The following is a 20,530-nucleotide window of genomic DNA, read 5'->3' on the forward strand; positions in this document are numbered from 1 at the left end:
CAAAACTTTTTCTTTTTGGATGCTACTCTCTGTTATGTATTTTCTGAAATATGTACTACTGTGGCTCACTATTGGCGCAAGAAGATTTCAACGGTCAAAGTTGCAGAAAAAAACTTTTTTTCGTACAACTTTGAGTGACCCCTGACCTTTGCGAAAGGAGTCAACCACAACCAATTATATACTAACAGATATCGAGGATATAGTAGAACATAAGATAATTGCCAGTGCCACCGTTCAGTCTTAAAATGAAAAGTATTGGCCTGTGTAAATTGGTATGTTTTTCTTGAAAAAACGAACGAAGTCCAACTTGGACCTCCAAAAACTTAAGGAAGAAATTTCTTTTTGCAAAAATAAAAAAACACGTGTTTAGTAGTTTTAAATAAGGGACATATCCTGAAAATTTCAGAAAAAACGAACGAAGTCCAACTTGGACCTCCAAAAACTTAAGGAAGAAATTTCTTTTTGCAAAAATAAAAAAACACGTGTTTAGTAGTTTTAAATAAGGGGCATATCCTGAAAATTTCAGAAAACTTTAAAAGTGTCAACTATCCAGCCTGCCTGATCATTTAAATAACTGGCTCTTAAGCACAATGCCATCTTGTTTTCACTAAAATCAATGTCCAGGATTAATTGGCGACTCAAAATGGAAATTTCTCAATGTAATTAAATTAAAAGTATTTTTTCTGGCCACTAGAGGCAAAATAAAATTTTGAATTTTCATGTCTACCTTTACATATTGCGTTCTTGAAAAACCTTTTTTCAAATGCCTTCAAAAACTGTTTAACGAACAAAGTAGAAGCTCTAATTCTCAAAGAATGTTATGGTCATTGGTATTGATCAGGGTAAAAAAAAAAATTTTTGAAATTGTCATTTTAGTGGGGGAAAAAAAGTTCTTTTTTTTTCTTTTTTTAATACTGTGGAAAGAAAATTTATGCATACATTTCAAAATGCTGCATGTATTTATATTTTTAATTAAAAAAAAACGCAACAAAATATGTTGTACAGTTCTTGAGATAAAGAACTTTTAAAATTTTGTCGAAAATCGCATGTGAGAAATGATGCCCGGGCTTCCATCTTTTGCGGCCTGTATCTCGGCTCTAGAATTTTTTTTGGACAATATACCCTGATTTTACCTTTTTACCAGTTTTAACATATGTTACATTCAAAAATTCCAAGACTATCAAGGTTGTGCCCTGGTTGAATCGACATGAATTCTACCCTCTTCATATTGTGAGAGAAGCTCTCTATCCCACACGATTACTACATCAATCCCGTCACATGCTTAGCTTATGGAAATAAGAAAATCAAGGACTTTCCCGAGGCTTTTGTATATTATCCAATTTTCAAGGACGTTAAAGACCTTGGGGGAAAAAATATCGAAATTCAAGGACTTCTTTTTAAAGTTTTTCCAGGTCGCGTACGTATCCTGTGTAAAAAATGTTCGAGTTATGTCGCCAAAGTTCTTAAAATTCTTCTTCAAATAAATTAAACAGGATTCCAGTTGAATATTAATAACTTTATTTAGTTCGGCATGGGCATATATACCAGTTTGCTTTTGAAAATATAGTAATATATTCCTGTGTAGTGATTTTCTTTTTTATCTTTCATCAATCAATTTTTTACTGATTAATCAATGGTATATGGTCAATCAGAAAACAAATTGAATTCATATAAACTTTGTGAAGAACATTGATGTCGCTTTCAGATTTCCGTCACGTGTAAACTTCGATTTTCCGAACTCCAGTCCCTAAAACTTCTGTTTCAAGAACTAATTAATCTTAAGTAATAAAATCTTAAATAAAATTGAATAATTATTTCAAATCCTTCCCCATCCGCTGATTTGAAAATTGTGTAATATTGTTGAAGTGCTGAGCTTTAATTATTTTACATCCAATGTGTTACGGGAATAATTAATAGCTTTTAATGCAGCATATACAATAACACGCAAATTTAAAATTACTTTGCTTCTAACATGAACTTTTGAGCGGGCCACACATAAATAGGACCATTGTAGATAAGTTTGTTATTAAAAAAAAATCTTCCAAACTTCAGGTGCCAAATAGATATTAAAACTTGCCAAGTATCTCTCCCTTTCCTTTCTCACAAAAGAAAATTTATTCTTTCTTTAAAAACAGAAGCTTACTCTAATATCCTCATGGAAACACAATCACCTCCAAGTTGATGATGACTGCCTTGAAGACAATCACCATTAACATAGCAGACTTGCCGAATCAAAAACATTTTGTGCAATTGAAATTTTACTGAAATAAAACTGATAATTTTACGTATGTACTTTAAATAGTCAATATGACACAAATGACTAAAAAAATTACTTATTAATTTTATTGATCACTTTTTAAATCACCAAAAAATTGTATATTTTTCTTCAGCGATTTTAAAGATATGATTTTGTCATAGCATCTGTAAGGGAAAGAACTGGTATTTAATTAGAAATTTAAAAGAAACACCTGACTCAATGGATCATAGCTAAGACAGCATACTCTTTATCAAGTCTCGTTTTCAAACAAGAGCAACACCCTACATGGATGTGTGTTGCAAGCCCCAAATGGTCCGCGGTCTGTTGATTGAAAAAAATCAGCTAAGGACACTCTCGATGACGTCTAATTTAAAAAAAAAAAAGCAAAATCGGATCATCTGTTTTGAATCTACGATGCCACGGACAAACACACAAAAGCGCTTTAACGAATATACAACGCTGACGACCATTTTAAAACGTTAATAAAACGAAGTAGTGGGTATTTCAAACTCGTTAGTTAGGAACAAATATTCTTTTCGGTTGAGTTATTAGAATAAAACCTGTCTACAACGATACTGTTAGAACCTAAAAAAAATTATATTTATGGACAGGTTATCGTAATAGACAGTTTGATTATTTATGCTTACATTTTGCTGGGAAATTTGCTGCTAAAAAAAATATCGCTATAGACAGGTTTATTGTAATAGACAGTATTGTTATACACAGATTTCACTGTATGCAGACTTCAAAGAAATTTCTTTATCTGCAGTTTTTAGCAGGCTTAACGTGGTCTTCAACGTCATTTAAGTTTTAAACTCAAGCTTTATGGTTTTTTAAAAGTACTTTCAAGACACAGCGAAATCCAGATGCAACGAGTTCCAATACAACGAAATTTCCATTTCAACAGAATGAGTTTTAAATCCTAATTTAATTGGCTGTTACATTGCTTGAATTACACTAAAACGAAATTCCCGTCACAACAAACAAAATTTGTAGTCCCTAGAAGTTCGTTATATCGGGGTTTCACTGTAAAATCTTATTGCTTTGCTGTGCAAAATATGCTTGGTTCATTCAATGTTTTGTCCGAAACTATATCTAATTCCCTTCTTTTTCTCTTTATAGTAGAGATTGAAAAAGTGGAATCGTGGCTGGATGAGCACCCTCACTTTGTATATGATTATTTCGTTCGAAAGGCTTCCCGCCAAATGGTTGATTCATGGCTTTTGTCTCACTCTGCACCTCAAGGAATGGTTCAGGAGAACTCATCATCAACCGTGAGCCCCACTAGTCCAAATTCTGGAACATCTAGTCCGGTACGCAAAATATCTGCCCATGAGTTCGAAAGAGGTGGACTCTTAAGGTAGGGAGTATTTTATGTACATGTTTAATTGCTAGTGACTGTATCGTTTTTTACTTCCTTTTACAAAAAAGGAAGTATTGTATTCGCGAAAAAATTTTCACTCAAAAATCGCCCTTAATTTCCATTTTGCTCACCCCCATGAATGTTGAGTTTTTTTTTCGATTCGACCACATGCGGAAAAGTGCCTAAGAATGTATAGACACGCGAAATATCCATTTTGACCATCACCGAGGTAATTACAACGACTTTTCTCGTGACGTCTGTATGTATGTGCGTATGTGTGTATGTGCGTATGTGCGTATGTGCGTATGTGCGTATGTATCTCGCATAACTCAAAAATGGTATGTCCTAGAAAGTTGAAATTTGGTACATAGACTCGTAGTGGGGTCTAGTTGTGCACCTCCTATTTTGGTTGCATTCGGGTGTTTCTAAAGGGGTCTTTTGCACCTTTTTGGGGGGAAATCATTGTTAATTTCGATGCAAACTCAAGTGGTGTTATAATTTGGCGGTCACTTGGCGATATATCGCCAGTCTTTTGGTTGCCAAGTTTTGTCGCCAACTTGGCGAAAAATTTGGCGATTTTTTTTTTTTTTTTAAATCTGCTTTCAATGTGGCCATTGCTAGTGATATTTAAAGAGTTAGAGAGAGAAACCCATTAAAATTGCAATAATAGGGAAATAGCATTAAATTGGTGTAAAAGGAAGTCATGTGATGCACACATCAGCTCGTTTTTTTTTAATGAAAAGGTCATTTTGAATTTTTATTACTTTTCTTGCTCTTAATGGTCTTCGCAATAAGGAGAATTGTGAGGTCTATTAAAACTTTTCAATTGTTTTTTTCTACCTATCGTAGATCTCTCTTAGAAAAGTTTGGGTTAGAGCATAAAAACTGTTGGAAATTTTGTTGGAACGACGCTTTCATTTCAAAATAGTTTTAAATTGCCTCAGATACAAACTATAACTGATTAATAATTTATACAAATAATATTTGTGGCTAAACAGAAATGTGAATATAATTATGTCAAAAATGAACAATCTCTTTGAGATAGAAATATGGAAATCTCTTTTCTTAATTAAGACCACGCATATTTTCTTTATCTCTAATCGAGACAAAGAGAAAAAAGTTTCAACGCTTCTCTTTAATTGCAAATTTTACGTATGTAAGCGCATAGTTTATACCTTTAGAAGAACAGCAGTTTTGAAGAAGGAGTGGAAAAATTAGTAAAAGGGAAAAAGAAAAAGAAAACTACTAAGAAAAATATTAACTAATTTGATAATAACAAGTTTGCAGAAGGGTGGAAGAGCAAAAGAAGCAATCTAGAATACCCTCTTTTCTTGTTTCTCATACATAATTCATTTTTGAATAATTTCTGCTTGATTGCTGATTTATCATGCGTGTTAGTACATGGTTAAATTATTGTATTTAATTTTACTCTGTGATATACGAAGTCGAGCTTATTTCATTCCGATATAATCAGAAAGCTGCAGGGGAAATAGATATCTTGAATGTAATAAAGGCGTCAATACAGGTAAAAGCACGAAACATAATCCTGATTTCAATAAGCAGTCTTCTAAAGGCAGTTAATCCCAAATCCATAGAGATTCTTCGGAGGGGGGGGGGAGGTCTCGAAGAGACGTCAGAGGAGGTCAGTGTAACCTTTTCTTTATGTGTAATAATTTCTTTATTTTCAAATTGTTTTCAGACGATTCAGCAAAGGTATCATCATTCGGCTAAATTTGGAGTTCCATTCGGCAAATTGAGAATTTCCGCCCTCCCAAAAGTTTAAAATCGAGGTGCCCTGCGCATTTTCTTGAAGTCAAAACACTCACTAGAAGCTGTAAATAAGAAACTGAACAAATAAGATGATGATCTATACATATATATTTAATAGCAGTATAAAGTTTAACAAGAAGAAACGTAAAATTGAATCAAAATCCCAAAATTCCCTGGCGCCTCATCAGGGAGTTACTCCCCGAGGGTAGGGAAAAATTCTTCAGATGTTTCGTGAGTGCTGCGGGCGAAATGCCTAAAAAACAGCACTAGTACTCCGACAACTCACAAGTCAAGCAAAGGAGATACTGGAAGTCAAAAATATAAGCATGACAGGAATTAATTAATTATAACATTTTTAAACCAAAAATACAAGCATCACAGATAATAATTAGAACACCTTCAAAAAAAAATTCAAACTACATTCAAACTACAAGAAAACACAAATGATCTCAATCGCAAGATTAAAAACATGGAAAGAACATAAACATGGAACAAACAAAAAGACCGCCAAAAAAAAGTTCAGTATACCATTCATTGCTTTCAATCGCATCTGTCCAGGTATGAAAATAAAGTACATATTACAGAAAAGCTCAAAAGTTCTCTTATGCACTCTATTAATGTATCACTGAGGTTCGGAAAATAAACTGAACATACATTATGAATTTAATTTCTTTAAAAAATATTATGTAGTAACGCATTTATAATTTCAAAATATTGTTACAAAAGTACGAAAAAGCATAAAATTAGGATTGACTTAACCATTTTGAAAAACTTTTGGTGCAAGCCTGGTTGCAGAAATTCCAGCTTCATTTGGCAAAAAGGCAGGTAGTGTACTTAAGCTACAACATCCCCAATAGCTAAAATCCCCCTCCCCCTACCCACCTCGTCTCATGCCCGAAAGAAAACCTTACATTTTATTTGTTGCAGAGTGTGAGAACAATTGTAGAATGAAATGTTGTTTCTAGTTTAACTCTGAATCAGCCCAGATTGCATAGCTGAAGTTCGCATAATCCACATTTGTTTCTTAGTTCGCAAAAATTGAAGTTGATTTTTTGTACTCGAATTACAGGCCTATCGTCAGCACAACCGTAGATGGTGTTCCTACTTTCCTATCATTACCTCTTCCTGGAGATAGTGCCCAGTCGAACAACAACCGTGTTGGGCGCAAGAGTCGTCAGGAGTTGCGAGCGCTCGACGAACGAGAACTTATTTTCGAACTCGTCAAAGACATCTGCAACGATCTCGAAATCCGCAGCTTGTGTCACAAAATCTTACAGAACGTCAGTATCCTTACGGATGCCGACAGGTGTTCCCTCTTTCTAGTGCGTGGAGAAAAACCCAACAGGTAGGTGATGGTCAGGTTATTTGACGCTTTTCCATTATCTCATATGATATTTAATAAAAAGCAAAATTATAGAGTGAAAATTTGATTAACAATGTTTGACAGATAGTTTTTATAAACATTGAAATCAGTTTATTCAGATACACATATCTTTGCAACAAGCCAGACAGCCCGGTTATCCCATCCAGAGACTGCAGCTTCGTTCTTATCAGAACTCATCCGTCTGCAATAGTGAATAACCAAGATTTAGGCAGATGTCATCCCATTGAAGAGAGTGTCAACAAACTACTCGCAGTACACATGGGGGCATACTAGGGAACATAGTTGCGGACACACGCTGGTGAGAAAAATTATTTACTTTATCTACCAGTTTGTTGCCACTCTCAGCTCTCATGAAATGATATCTGCCTCCAGCTTGATTATTCACTATTCCAGAATGATGAGTTCTAATAAGAGTGAAACTGCAGTCTCTGGATGTGATAACCGGGCTATCTCGTGCGCTGCATGTAGTTTTGCCTTAGCCCTTAATTATAGGCTGTAATTTACTGCTAAACACATATTTACGTTTAAACCATTTTCTACTTTCAAAGCTAGTTGCAGTAGTATTTCTGCGGTTATATCTATCTGGTAAGTCTGCTTCTGTTTATTTACTGTCTGCCCATAGTTGCTATAGAATCTACAAACGTCTAGTTAAGACTAAAGCCCTCAATCGTAGCTTAAGTAGCGACACGTCCGCCATCTTGGGGCTAAACAATACTTTCTTCTATGTCTGCTATGGTGAAGTAACGTGTTTTGCTTTTTAATTGTGGTTTCCTATTAACTCCATGTTAATTCATAATCAAGAAAGATCACATTCAAGAAACAAAACAAGCTACATCACCGTAGCAGACATAGAAGAAAACATCGTTTAGCCCTAAGATGGCGGACGTGTCGCTGCTTAAGCTACGATCTTGGGCTTTAGTTAAGACCAGGTCACTCGTCTTAACTAGAACTCATTTTAACTCGACGTTTAACCTCGTCTAGTTCAGACGAGCAGGCCCGTGCTGGCCCACCGGGACACCGGGACGAATTCCGGTGCGCCCCCTTTTACGACGCCCTTTTTCTCAAAGACTGTAAACTTCTATCGAAACTAGTACGAAAGAAAATACTTCAAGAAAAATTATAAATCTGTCGAGTGAAAACTCAGCCATAGCTACAAACTAATTATTAAAATCTTGCACCATTCAAGTAGACAATAGCCAAAGGGGGAAAGCGATATCTTCCGTAAAGTGCCCGCATAAAGATAACGTACTAGTTTTCCAGTTTCAATAAGATATACAATAGTTGCAATAAAAGAGCTCCCCAATCCATACAAAAAAGGGGAGGGGGCGGTTCGGCAACTTCTGAACAGTAAATTACCCTCTGCCATTCATCACTGTTTACACCTGATGACCCCATCATTCCTTTCTGGACAAAGTTAAATTATTCCCTGGGGTAACCAGATGGCTTCTATTTAAATGTTCCTTTAGAGTTAATATGAAGCAGTGTATGAAGTCAGGGAGGGAAAAAAGTAAGGGTTCCTCAGTTTGAAACGTTTTTTTAGTAGCGGTGCAATTGCCATAAAATAATGGCGCCTTCAGACTAGGACCATTCAGACTTTACGGCGCCCTGGTGCCACCGGCCGTCCGAAAGGGGGGCGAAAGGGGCAATTGCACCACGGGCAGAGATCTAAGAGGGCGCCATAAACTAAACTTTTTCTGCATAATAATTAATTATTAATTTTTAAATTTTAGTCTAAGTATTGTTTTTAGAATACAAATACATTAGATTTAATTCTTGTCTTAATGGCGCACATAGATTACATTTTGATGATAGGTTACATTTTCAATTATGTAATAATTAGTATAAAACTGTTCGGTATTTTTTTTTATCATTCTGTGTGAAAAAAGAGAGAGAGGAGCGGACCCAGACTGGCCAAATCGGCTAGTCGGCGATCGCCGAGAGTCCCCGTGCTAGGAGGAGCCCCCAAATGAAGCGGAAAAAAAAATTGTAGCAAAAAATGATTTTAAAATTCTTTGATTTCCTTGTAACTATTTCAATATGTTTCCTTATACGTTTTGCCACGATCAGGGCCTGGTTACTGAATAGACCAACTAGACTGTGGCCTAGGGCCCTTGCTTTTTAGGGGCCCCATAATGGCTAAAGTTGTTTTTGCTAATGACTAAAAGTAAGATTTGACTGCATAGTGATTCCAAAAAATCTTTCCTTAGAACCTGCCTATATCTAAATCAGGCCCTGTCCGGGATGCTTTTGATCACTCTTTCAAGTTTTATACAAATAGCACACTGGGGTGCCTAATTAAAGCCAGGTAGGGCCCCGGGGCAAATATTAATTTTAGGTTAGGGTCCCCTTGGGATTTAATTTCTCTGAATTTGTCCCGTTAACAGGGCCGGATTACCAAATAGGCAATTTAGGGATCGCCTACGGGCCCTAACAGAAATGCTCGACCTCCTTGCAAAAAATCATCCCGGCCCATAACCGCCCACTGATAACCGCCACCATTTTCGGTTCATTTTTAAACGCTTTGAATCCATTTTTTGAATTTCATTTTATTCCTCTATTAACCGGGATGTTTAGAGGTGTTGTCTGCCTTTTATATAAGTTGAGATACAAAACATTAACATCAATCTCTTGATCAAGTTAAATTTTTGCTTTCACCCTTTTAGAACTGATAAAACTATCATTAAGAGATTCAGGAGTGCCAAACCCCTCTAAGAGCAAGGGCGCACCTCCCTAAATATCACGAAGACCCCCCCAAAGCAAGAACCCCCCTCAGAAAAGTAAAAAGTACCCCTCAAAACACCCCCTAAAACTTTCAATGGCGCAGTCTGCGCCATGACCCCCCCTGGTGGGCACCCGAAGAGAGATTTTAAAACTTTGCGGATTTTTCATGCTTTTCGTACGTATATTTTTTTGTCTATTTAAAAATGTGTTTAAACGACACAGTTGCACAGTTTAGCTGCTCCTGGGTTAATATGAGTTCAGTTTCGTTTTTTCTTCAAATATTTGCTAAAACATATTTTTAACTTTTAAAATTTCAGCAAAGATATTAGGGGCCCCATTAAGGTATCGAGGGGTCGTAAGCCAATAATTTTTATGGGGGGCCCAGTATTCAAACTCTATCCATAGGCTAAAACAATTTTAGCCGCAAACTAAAGTAGTTTCAGTTATTTCAGGGCCCCTAAATATCGGGGGTCCTAGGCCACGCGGCCTAGTTGACCTATTCAGTAATCAGATCCTGGAGGTGATTAGGTGTTCGTTTTTTTTTTTTTTTTTTAATTCTTTGGTTTCTCGGGCCGTGGGCCCATTAGTGGTGTGCCCCTCCCCCCCTCCTCCTCGCATTGCGGAGTCTGCGAGTACGCAGATCTCCAGAGTAATCCTAAAGTTGAAAAAAGTTATCTTTTGCGAATTCCAACAAATAAAATTTTAACCAACAACTTTTCTTTCCTTCCCTCTTTCTCCAAGTGTACTACCGACTGACGCCTCCAGGGGTGACGGCGGTACTAAACGCATGGTTATAAGTTACTCCTGTGACAGGAGTAAACTAGGACCCCTCGGAGAGTGATGTCAGCCTTTCTGATACAAGCCGCTAATAATACTGCAAGTTCTTGTAGAATCAATGAGATGAGATAAGACAAGAACTGTGAAATTTGGGTATGGATGATGGCCGTGTGAAAAAAAACTCGAACAAAAGAGAAGTGCAGGTGTAATAAAAATAGGAGTACATAAAAACTTCATGACTTGTTCAAGACTCAATGGATTCATGTAGATTGCTTTAGTGCACCAAATCCTTTTGCTTTTAAACCAGTAAATAAATGGGAAAATTGAATGCACATGGAAATCTTTCCGATAGGGTCTTTATCACCGGATATTGGCCATAAAACTATTCCACGTGGGGTTTTTACTTCAGCAATCTGCATTATAGTAGGATAGTTGAAGGTCTGTATTTTACTTGCGTGCAAGCCAACTATAATTTCTATTATGGAAATTAAAAAATAGATACATTGGGAGAAGATAATGACAAGATGAAGCAAAAAAGGTACGAGAATTATTCTACTATTAATTCATCGCTTTAAGCTTAAAAGTTGTAAAAAAATCTCAGTCCCTTCCAACAGTGGCTCACTCATGGAGAGGATAAGGGGCTCCCTTTTAGAGACTAAGCTCCGCGCCTAAAAATGCAGAATTTTATATCTGATTTTCAAAATTTTCCCCGGGGGAGAACCCCTCGGACCACCTAAAATTGGGAATATTCTATTGGGTCGACCAAAGCACTTTTCAGCGGAATTTTTTCAATGAATTTTCTATATTCTATGTTTCAACTTAGGAAATTTCAGTCATTGCGGTTTAAGGAAGCATTTAATGGAGTCAAGATTAGTTGTTGCTCAATTTGTTTTTAACCGTTAAAAAATTATTTTTAAGTCCAAGTCGGTTGCGTAAACTTACCCCGGACACGGGACACGTTTACGCATATTTATTTTGACACCTAACGTGGTTCTGTTAAAGTGTTTTGAACATAATGTCTTACCATCGTTAACATAAAGCAAATTTGTTACAGACTGAATAGTGTATAAAGTAAAAACTGAACGGGCATGAAGACAGAGCTACATGATTGTAAGCTATAAGATACGAATTTGTAACTCAATTAAAAATTAAAATAGTGATTTTAAAAACTAAAGTGCTTGGTGATGCTAAAAAATATTGAGACAGTTTGGAGCGAAAAAAGCGTCAGGGCACGTTTAGAAGTAAGCCACAGTATAAGAACGTGCGTAAAGGTGCTCAGACGTCAAAGCGCAAACTTGCCCCTTCGCCAAGCTTGGATTTATTTTTAACGTCCAAAAAAAGTTAATAACATTTCCGTTCCTACAAATACAATTCTCAAAAAAAAAAGGATAAAATTTTAACAATTTTAATATATTTATATTTGTTCTGACTAAATATTATTTATTCACAGTAAGCTTCAAAACGTTCAACTCAAAATTTACTCGACTTGGTAGAAAACCGATAATTCTTTCTGCACGCCAGACTGAAGCTCAACTGATGCTCAAAACCTTGTGAGGATATTTGCTATTATAGGGAGCAGCATCAATCTGTTATGACTGTTGGCCCTCCAGTTATAATTCGTTTTGAAAAAAGGGCACTACCTAAACGTGGCCCGGTCTACCATACTCCACTGAAAGAGGGGGCTCTACACAGGGTTGGCTTTTCCCCGTCAAAAACTTGTTTTTTTCATACCGCTGGGAAATACTGGGAAGAAATGGTAAATACCGGGAAAAGTGGTAAATACCGGGAAACACTTCTAAATAACAATATGTGAGAAATGTTTTGGTTATCTGAGTCTGATGTGTAGAATGAAGGTTAGAAACAAATAGTTATTACAAATTCCCCTTGGGTTTTAAATTATTGTGTAGGAAAGGAATATAAATAAATAAGAATTATTGCATATAAAACATAAAATTTGCTCACAATGTTTTATATCAATAATTAATTTTCTAAATAAATATTTTTGATCACAATAAAATAAAATTTTTAAACTTAAAAATACCAGGGTCATCAAGAGAAGCAAATAATTTGTGTTAAATTTAAATAAAATTTAAATAAAATTTGCAAAAAGTCTCTAATTAGTGTTTTGTTATCTGATGCTAAGATCCAAATGTGGAAGTAGAAGACGAAGAATATAAACACGATTATGATTTGTAATTTGTGTATTGTCTTTCAAGCTAGTATTATTTACTTAGAACTCATTTGATATTTTAAAAGATTGTTTTGAATTTATATTTTTAATAATCAATTTTTCCCGTGTGGGAAAAACATAGTATTTCCCAGGACGGTTAAATACCGGTGGTGGGAAAAACTTTTCCAAGCCTGTCCCTGCATCACAATCCTTCTCCACACCCTCTCCGCTTACAAGGTAAATAAAACTATTTAAATAAAAAAGTAAAGAAAAAAAAAAAAGAAAAAAAATTCAATTCAGAAACAATGATAAATAAAATAACGCACCTTTAATAGATTTTGTAAAAATGGTATGAAATTTCGTTCTGCTAAAGGGTAAGTCAAGTAAAACTTCAAACGCGTGTTTTTTTTATACATTAATTTAACTTCAGTTTTATTATTAAACATGTCCAAAAAGAAAAAGCAATTTTTGAAACAATAACTTTCTCACATTTTCGCGGGGAGGACCCCCGGAACCCCCATACCAGGGCCAGGGGGGCCCTTTCCAGTACCTAGCCGATCACCCCAGAAGGAGCGAGTCTGGGCCGGGGGGGGGGGTGCCTCCGCACCAGAAAAAATTCGCCTTGGACACCGGCCTTCTTGGCCATCCTAAGAGGAGCGATAACCATGGGCGCCAACGTATGAGAAAGAGAGGGCGCTATAAACTAAGCTTTCGCTGCATTACAATTTATTATTATTATTATTATTATTATTATTATTATTTCATTTTCTTCTTATAGAACACGTGTACGGACTTCATGTGAACGGAAAATGTGATCTTATAGAACACGGGGGGGGGGGGGCAGAACGACAGACAGACAGACAGATTTAAATGTCTGTCTGTCTGCAAGCACCTAAACGGATGGACCGATTTTGAAAAAAATTTTTTTTTTTTTTGTTCGAAAGGAGAGTTGATCGAGAGTGTTCTTAGCTTAGTTCGAATTCATTGTTGGCCCACAAAGAAATTAAAAGCATTGAATTAAAATTTTTATCTGTTGCCAGTTTCTATTTGTTAACAAATAAAATACTTGACATTGATTTTAAATAATATGAAGCTTTTAAAAGGATTTTCAATTTTCCCTCTTGATACTACAGTTGCGACTCAGTCGGGGTTTTTTACAATTTTTAATTTTATCGTTGCTTGTAAATGGTATACCTATGTAGTTGTATAGTCCAGATTCGAAGTCTTAGTATTTAAAAAGTTATTTTTCAAATACGTTAACAATTTGCGGTCACTTATTACATTGTGGTTATGTGGCATACTATCATGCTTATAAAAATGCTCTGTCGTCAGTACTGTTATAACTAAGAACCAAGGCCGAATTTACCTATTAGCTAAACAGGCTATAGTTAAGAGATCCTGTTTTGTAGGGGGTTTCCAACTCCTGAAAAATTGCATGATTCGTTACTAAAAAATGAAAAGTAGAAAAGATAAATTTCATTTTAAAATGCTTGAAAACCTTGAAAATTTTTAAAAGTTTGGCTACAAACCTTAAATTTTAAAATTTCTATCAAATGGGTGCGGGGAGGGGGGGGGGGGGATGGGTGAGAGAAATATTTTGTGACACGTGTTTCATATCTTGCTATTTATTTCATCCCTAATAAGCGAATGCAGTACTTTAGAAATTCTTTTTAACCCCCGACACACAAAGGAAGGGGGTTATAAGTTTAACGTATCTGTGTGTGGCACTCTAGCGGCTAAACGGGTGGACCGATTTTGGAGAAAAAAAATTTTGTTCGAAAGGAGAGTTGATCGAGGGTGTTCTTAGCTAGGTTGCGTTTTCGGATGACATTAATTAACAAAGATATTAATTTAAAATCTAAAAGGTTTTTCGCGATTTTTGCAGTGAAAACATATTTAAAAATTTAAATGTTTTGTACCAAAATAAAGAGGTTTTTTTTTTCTTTTCTGCGTCTGATAGAATGTATTTGGAACTTCCATGTTACATATAACTCGAATTATAACGCTTTATAAAGCTGATTTTAAATACGGCTAAGCCTTTATTTACGCGATCGGTAACCGAATTCATTATTGGCCAACATGGAAAAAAAATGCAATGATTTGAAATTTTTATCCGTTGCCAGTTTCTATTTGTTCACAAATAAAATACTTGTAATTGATTTTTAACAGTACAAGGCTTTTTAAAGGATTTTCAATTTTCCTTCTTGAATCTACATTTGCCGGGGTAATCGGGTATTTTAAAACAAATTAATTTTTGTCCCACTTGTGTATTGCTTGCTTTTATATAACTTCTGCACGTTGTCAATCTGTTCAGTTAGCTAGGAAAAAAAATACACAATCTCTATTTCTTTTAGTTTTCTAGCCTGCACTACTTGTAATTAAAAAAAAAAAAAAGTTGTTGCAATGCGAAATCTATAGCTTATTCTTTATTTAATTTAAAAAGAGCTGTTTCTTACAAAGTTTTTAAAGCTTAACCTATGCAACCAAGTACTAAAATATCAGAGACTGAAAAGTGCAAGTGAAGTCCTTAACATATTTTTAATTGCTCTAGAGTCCATAAAAATAATTAGACAAGTCTTTCGAGCTCTAAAGCAAAGTGTTCCAATTTATTTCTCATGAAGTGCTTAAATTATGAATTGTCCAAATGGACAGTATCATTATGATACTATATAGTTATCTATTTTCTAAATCTGTGCACCATTTATTTTAAAGCAATTTTTTACTATTGACCATTTTACATTTAATTTATTGTAGTATTTGTCGGTGAGTTGGAGTTGGAGGGGTGATCAAAAGCGAGTTGCCCCGAAAGTAATAATGCATAAATAAACTTTTCTCCTCCCTCGCTCTTTCTTTCTATCGGCTGCTGACATGATTTGTCGAACCAAAACAACTTTTAATTTGTATTATCTTAATTTGCAAAGGAGTATATAACTTTAAAGAAATTTTGTTTGCCTATTTTCCCCCCATATTTTTGTAGTTCCAATTACCCCTTATATGGCTTCAAAATGCAGAATTTTATGTCTATTTATTAAATTTTTCTCTTGGGGAGAAACCCCCGGACCCCCCAAATTTGGGGATATTCTGTACCCCAACTACAGGAGAGCCCTTTACTACTCTCATGATACCATTGCCCCTCTTAAGGTCAAACCCAAAAGCTTGAAGTATAACTCTAGCAGAACAAAATGCATTTGAGACAGGTAAACAAAATTGCATTTGGGGGAGTTGAATAAAAAAAAAGTAAAAGAACTTTCCCAGAAAGCGATTTCTTTCTTCCGGAAAAAAATTGTCCCCCCCCCACCAAATATATATATATATATATATATATATATATATATATATATATATATATATATATATATATATATATATATGTGAACATGCACCTAAAAATATAGGCGCCCCCAACTAGTCTTTCCACCGCCCTTTTCGGAGACCCAGCACGGGCCTGCAGACGAGTAACCCCTCCGCCTCTCCTCTGCTCGCAAAAATGACGGATCTGCCTCTCTTCCGTCTTTTCACAGGTGACATTTAGAAGTGTTCAAATTGCATGGTTTCCTTTCTGTCTAATACGTGCACAAGAGTGAGTTTTTGATGCTATAAATGTTGACTATTTCTCTAGACTAATATATTTTTTAATTGCAAAATTCGAAGATATTGCAGGGGTAGAGAACTAATCGCATCATAGCTAGCCCATTCGTAACAAATAAATAAGAACGGATATGAAAAGTAATGCTCTTCTTCTTAGGGTAAGTATCTCAATAACGATTCCTTGAATCATCGAGCAAAATTCTTCTCCAGCACTCAAACTTCCTCCAGCATAGCCGGAGTGTCTACTTTTTATTAATTTTTCCTCCTAAACATTTATGATAATTTTTTTTCTCAATACCTCACCATGACAGAAATTTTCTTTGATAAATTAACTACTATTTCAATGTTTAAGGACTGCGCGTTTTTTAAGAAAGCCAAGTAGATTCATTCATTCTCTTCTAGTAATTTTTCCGAATGTCCCAGAGACCAAGAACGGGCGTTGGATAAAGTTAAGAAGAGTAAGTCATCCAGTAGGCGAAATGTAATGCCTACATCATCGTCTGCTACTGTATCACCAATTTAATCAAAGGACTTTGGGTAAAAGACCCAACCTATACTCTGCAAGTTGTTGAAGTTTTGTACTAAAAGCTAAGTATTAAGCACAATAAAGTATTAACAAAGCATTTTTCTTTAATCCCGTTTTCGATAGCATAATGTAATAACCAACACATTGAGACATAAAATATAGTCAGATCTGAGAAATAAATAAACTTTAATCCCATGTCTTTCCTGACAATAAAAATAATCACACATACAGCATATACAGTGAAAAAAATACTTGCAAAAGTAATGCCAAAAATTAAAAACAACTCTTAGGGTAGAAAACCCTCTACCAGTACCTTAGATTGTCCATTTACACATTTTCATTTTCTCACTGTGAACTTCGAATGATAGTAACGAACTAATTTTCAGTTTGTTTTTTTTAAGTTAGTGATCGATCAAGTCACTGAATTAAGATTGTTTCACAAAATTTTTATGCAGACAAGATTTGACGAACACTAGCAGATGACAGATCTTGTTTTGTTACCACACGCTTATAATGTGCTACTGTTTGTGCAACGAAACTTAGCAATCTTTCTTTCTATGAACGGAGCTGATTAGTCGAAAAATTATTTAATATTTTCAAGAAAGAGAATTTTGGTTGAAAAGGAAGTTGAAAGGTATACAAACGAAAAGTAATTCGTGTTCTGCTAATATTGCAGTCTCTGATATTTGGTTCTTGGTTCAATTAAAAAAATGCTACCTCTTACTTTAGATTTCAAGAAAAAAAACTTAAAACACAAAAAACTCACATTTTGATACAAATATTTTCTTTTTTTCTTCTTTTAGGTGTCTCGTTAGTCAGCTTTTTGACGTTTCATGCAATTCCACTATTGAGCAAATGCAAAAAAAAGAAGAAATCAGCATACCTTGGGGTACAGGAATTGTTGGATTCGTTGCGGAAAGTAAAGAAGCGCTGAATATACCAGATTGCTATAAGGTATGGACGGCAGCTATTACTATCTCTAGTCGAGTTGCTAGTTTTTTATATTAAAGAGAAAAGATAGCAAAATGCCAATTTCATAAGCTCAAGTAACTTCGATAATTTTTTTAAGTACAAACGTAGAACTGCCACGGGACTTTTTTTTCCTTCATTGATACATCTTCAAAACGCAAGGAACAGCTGTATTTCCGAAAAATAAATAAGGATGGAATAATACTGGGTTAGGCAGGTAAATGGCAGAAACTACAAATTGTCACTTATCAAAGGGACCTCTGGCCCTCAAACTATGAAGAACAGCGTACCAGGCGCCTTGCCTTCAGTGGACAACACAACAGATAATGGTGCCATCTATGGACAGTTCGAGAATTCAGAACCAGGCCAGGAGCCGAATAACATTCTGGTCTGGCACCCCCAGAGGTATCGCTTCACTTGGAGGACATTGTGACCACGAGCATATTTAACGTCGCCCAGTCACCATTAATGACGTCGGTGGATCTTCGACCAGCGAGGATCGAACCCGAGACCCTCCGGCCCCAAATCGAATGCCTTACCGATCAGGCCAACAATTACAACCAACTACAAATTTTTCTTTTCTTTCTTTATCTATTTTCCGTTAGCTTTATTGGTTTCCACTGAGAAATACGGAAAAAAAAAGTCTAATTCTACCCTTAACTTATTACTAGTATTGGACAGGGCCTGATTAACGCACGGTCTGGCTGGTCCGTGGACCTGGGCACCACAAATTTAGGGGCACCAAAATATCCTAGCCTAAATTCACTTACTTACTTCCTTCTCTTTTTTTAAAGCTCATTTTACTTTTTCTCAACTTTAAGGTAGAGGGGGCTCAAAATTGTTTAAAAATCAGCTCAAAAACTCATAAAGTTAAAAAAATTTCGCGTAAAGAAGTCGTTGTCCCTTAGCTCTGGAATTTCAAAAAAATTACTCGGATGACATAGATGAACATTTTACAGAAGAATTAACACACTTTTAAATTTTTGCAAAAGGTAACCCTTCTCCTGCAGAATGTTTAAAAAGGATAAGATCATTAAACATTACACTTACATTTCCGAATGTGGATTCAGCCCTGCAGCTTCGTCTTACCTTTCAACAGCTGTTCCAGTGAACATTCCATTTCATTTTTGAAAATAATCAAAAATCATTTGGAAGCTGGATTTCTCAGGATAATTTACAGGCGTTTTTCTTATTGACCATTGAAAATTCTGTGACATCAAACATAGATTTCGATTATTTGATTGACACATTTGCCTCTGTTAAAGCCAGAAAGAAACCTTTTTAAAGCTTGATGTCAGAATTAGAAAGATTTTTTTTTTTTTTTTTTTTTGCAGTTTTAAATTGTTTTTTAAATTTTTTTCGCCTTAAGGTAAGACAATTTTAACTGTGATTAGTATGGTGACTATCAAGTGTTTGGTATTCAAATCTCAGGTTTCCTTTTAAATGTAGTCATGTTCCTTTAAAATGTAGTTTCTAGTATATTAGGTTTCTAGTATGAAACACTGACTTTAAAAATTGTGCGGATTTTCTCATGGGGGGGGGGGTCACCAACATCTACTCAGGACCTGGGCACCAGTTTGGCTTGATCGGGCCCTGGTATTGGATCCAAAACACGTTTCTTCAAATATATCGGAAACTCATTTCTGCAGATATTACTGGCACACGGCAGAATATCAGAATATTACGTAGTGTTAGTGATCGAAGGATTGGTGTCACTTATTCCTGGAAACACTTTAAAAATATATATTAACTAGTGTGGGTCATTTCTCAAATTAATGCATTTTGCAGAAACTTTCTTTGGTTTGTATTAAACTATTCACCAGTCCCAGCAGCTACAACGGTATTCAAAATGCATATAACGGTTTCAAATGAAAATACTCAGAATCATATATCAGAAGAAAGATTAAGGAAGGAATTTACAATTCCAATTTACAATTTTATTAAAGAATCAAACTCAAGATACGGCTCACCCAACTTTTGTGACTGTGAGGAAAAGTATATTAGTGTCTATTTTGATAAAATATTGTAAATGCGTGAAAAAAATGTTAATGAATATAAACTATTTTAGTTAACCATTATATAAGGTGTATAACCTGCAAGACCTTTATTTTCGCAACCGTTCGTCCTTCCCATTGCAAAAATGTTCAAAATCAGATGCAGAGTTAAGATATTGAAAGTTTGAAGCAAAAATAAAAATGAGCCAAAAAATACAAATTTTAACATTTTATACGGGCCCCAGGTCCCCTAACTTATATTTAGAGAAATAATCTCCATTGAAAACTATTACTGACACAAAAAAACTTGACATTTGTGAGATCAAAACTTAAGGAAACATTCGAGTTTAAAGTTTTAAGGGACCATACAAGAGATGACATTGGAATTTATCACCCTTTCAGAGGAATGTCAGGTTGTCGAAGTAAATAAAATAAGTATTTATATTTTCATTCCTATAGCAAAATAAATGCAAATGCTATGCCATGATACGCAAAAGCACACTACAAAAACTCGAACAATTTGAAAAGTCACACTATATGCACACATATAATTTTAAACTCTTGTTAACTTATATTTTCCCCCAAAAAGTGTGACTGATGGCGAGTTTAAAGTGATGTAAGTTACAAAGCGCTGCGTTTCATAGTTCGGTGAATATTGGTCGTACTAATGTCAAACTTTTTCCGTTGAAATGACTTATCAATGGAGAAAATGTCCCTAAATATTAGTTATGGGACCTGGGGCCAGGGTTGCCAGACATCCCGGATTTCAAGGGACAGTCCCGTATTTTGAAAAATTGTCCCGCGTCCCGATGAACTTCCATACGGGACTTTAACCGTCCCGTATTCTAGCTAATAACAATATTTCACAAAACGAGACATTATTTGTGGAATAAAGAGCAATAAGAAAATCATGTGGCAGCAAACGCAAAAATTATTTTCGTTTTAATTTGGTTTTGTTTTGGCGGCAAACTATGAGAAGCCGAATGATTGCTTCCTTTAGTCCACTGACAA

The 20,530-nt window shown here is 35.3% G+C and overlaps 1 protein-coding gene across 3 annotated transcripts in view; it reads left to right on the plus strand.

Annotated features, from left to right (window-relative positions):
- The window catches only part of LOC129222732 (dual 3',5'-cyclic-AMP and -GMP phosphodiesterase 11-like), a 166,847-nt gene that overhangs the window by 86,399 nt on the left and 59,918 nt on the right, over positions 1–20,530 (plus strand). For 2 of the 3 annotated variants that reach the window (XM_054857264.1, XM_054857265.1), the window contains exons 3-5: positions 3,380–3,617; positions 6,460–6,735; positions 17,360–17,510. In XM_054857264.1, coding sequence (XP_054713239.1) covers positions 3,380–3,617; positions 6,460–6,735; positions 17,360–17,510 — 665 coding nt within the window. The remainder of the gene's footprint in view (positions 1–3,379; positions 3,618–6,459; positions 6,736–17,359; positions 17,511–20,530) is intronic. The other variant, XM_054857266.1, reaches the window with a different exon arrangement.

Source organism: Uloborus diversus, chromosome 5, assembly GCF_026930045.1.
Source record: "Uloborus diversus isolate 005 chromosome 5, Udiv.v.3.1, whole genome shotgun sequence".
NCBI classification, from domain to species: Eukaryota; Metazoa; Arthropoda; class Arachnida; order Araneae; family Uloboridae; genus Uloborus; species Uloborus diversus.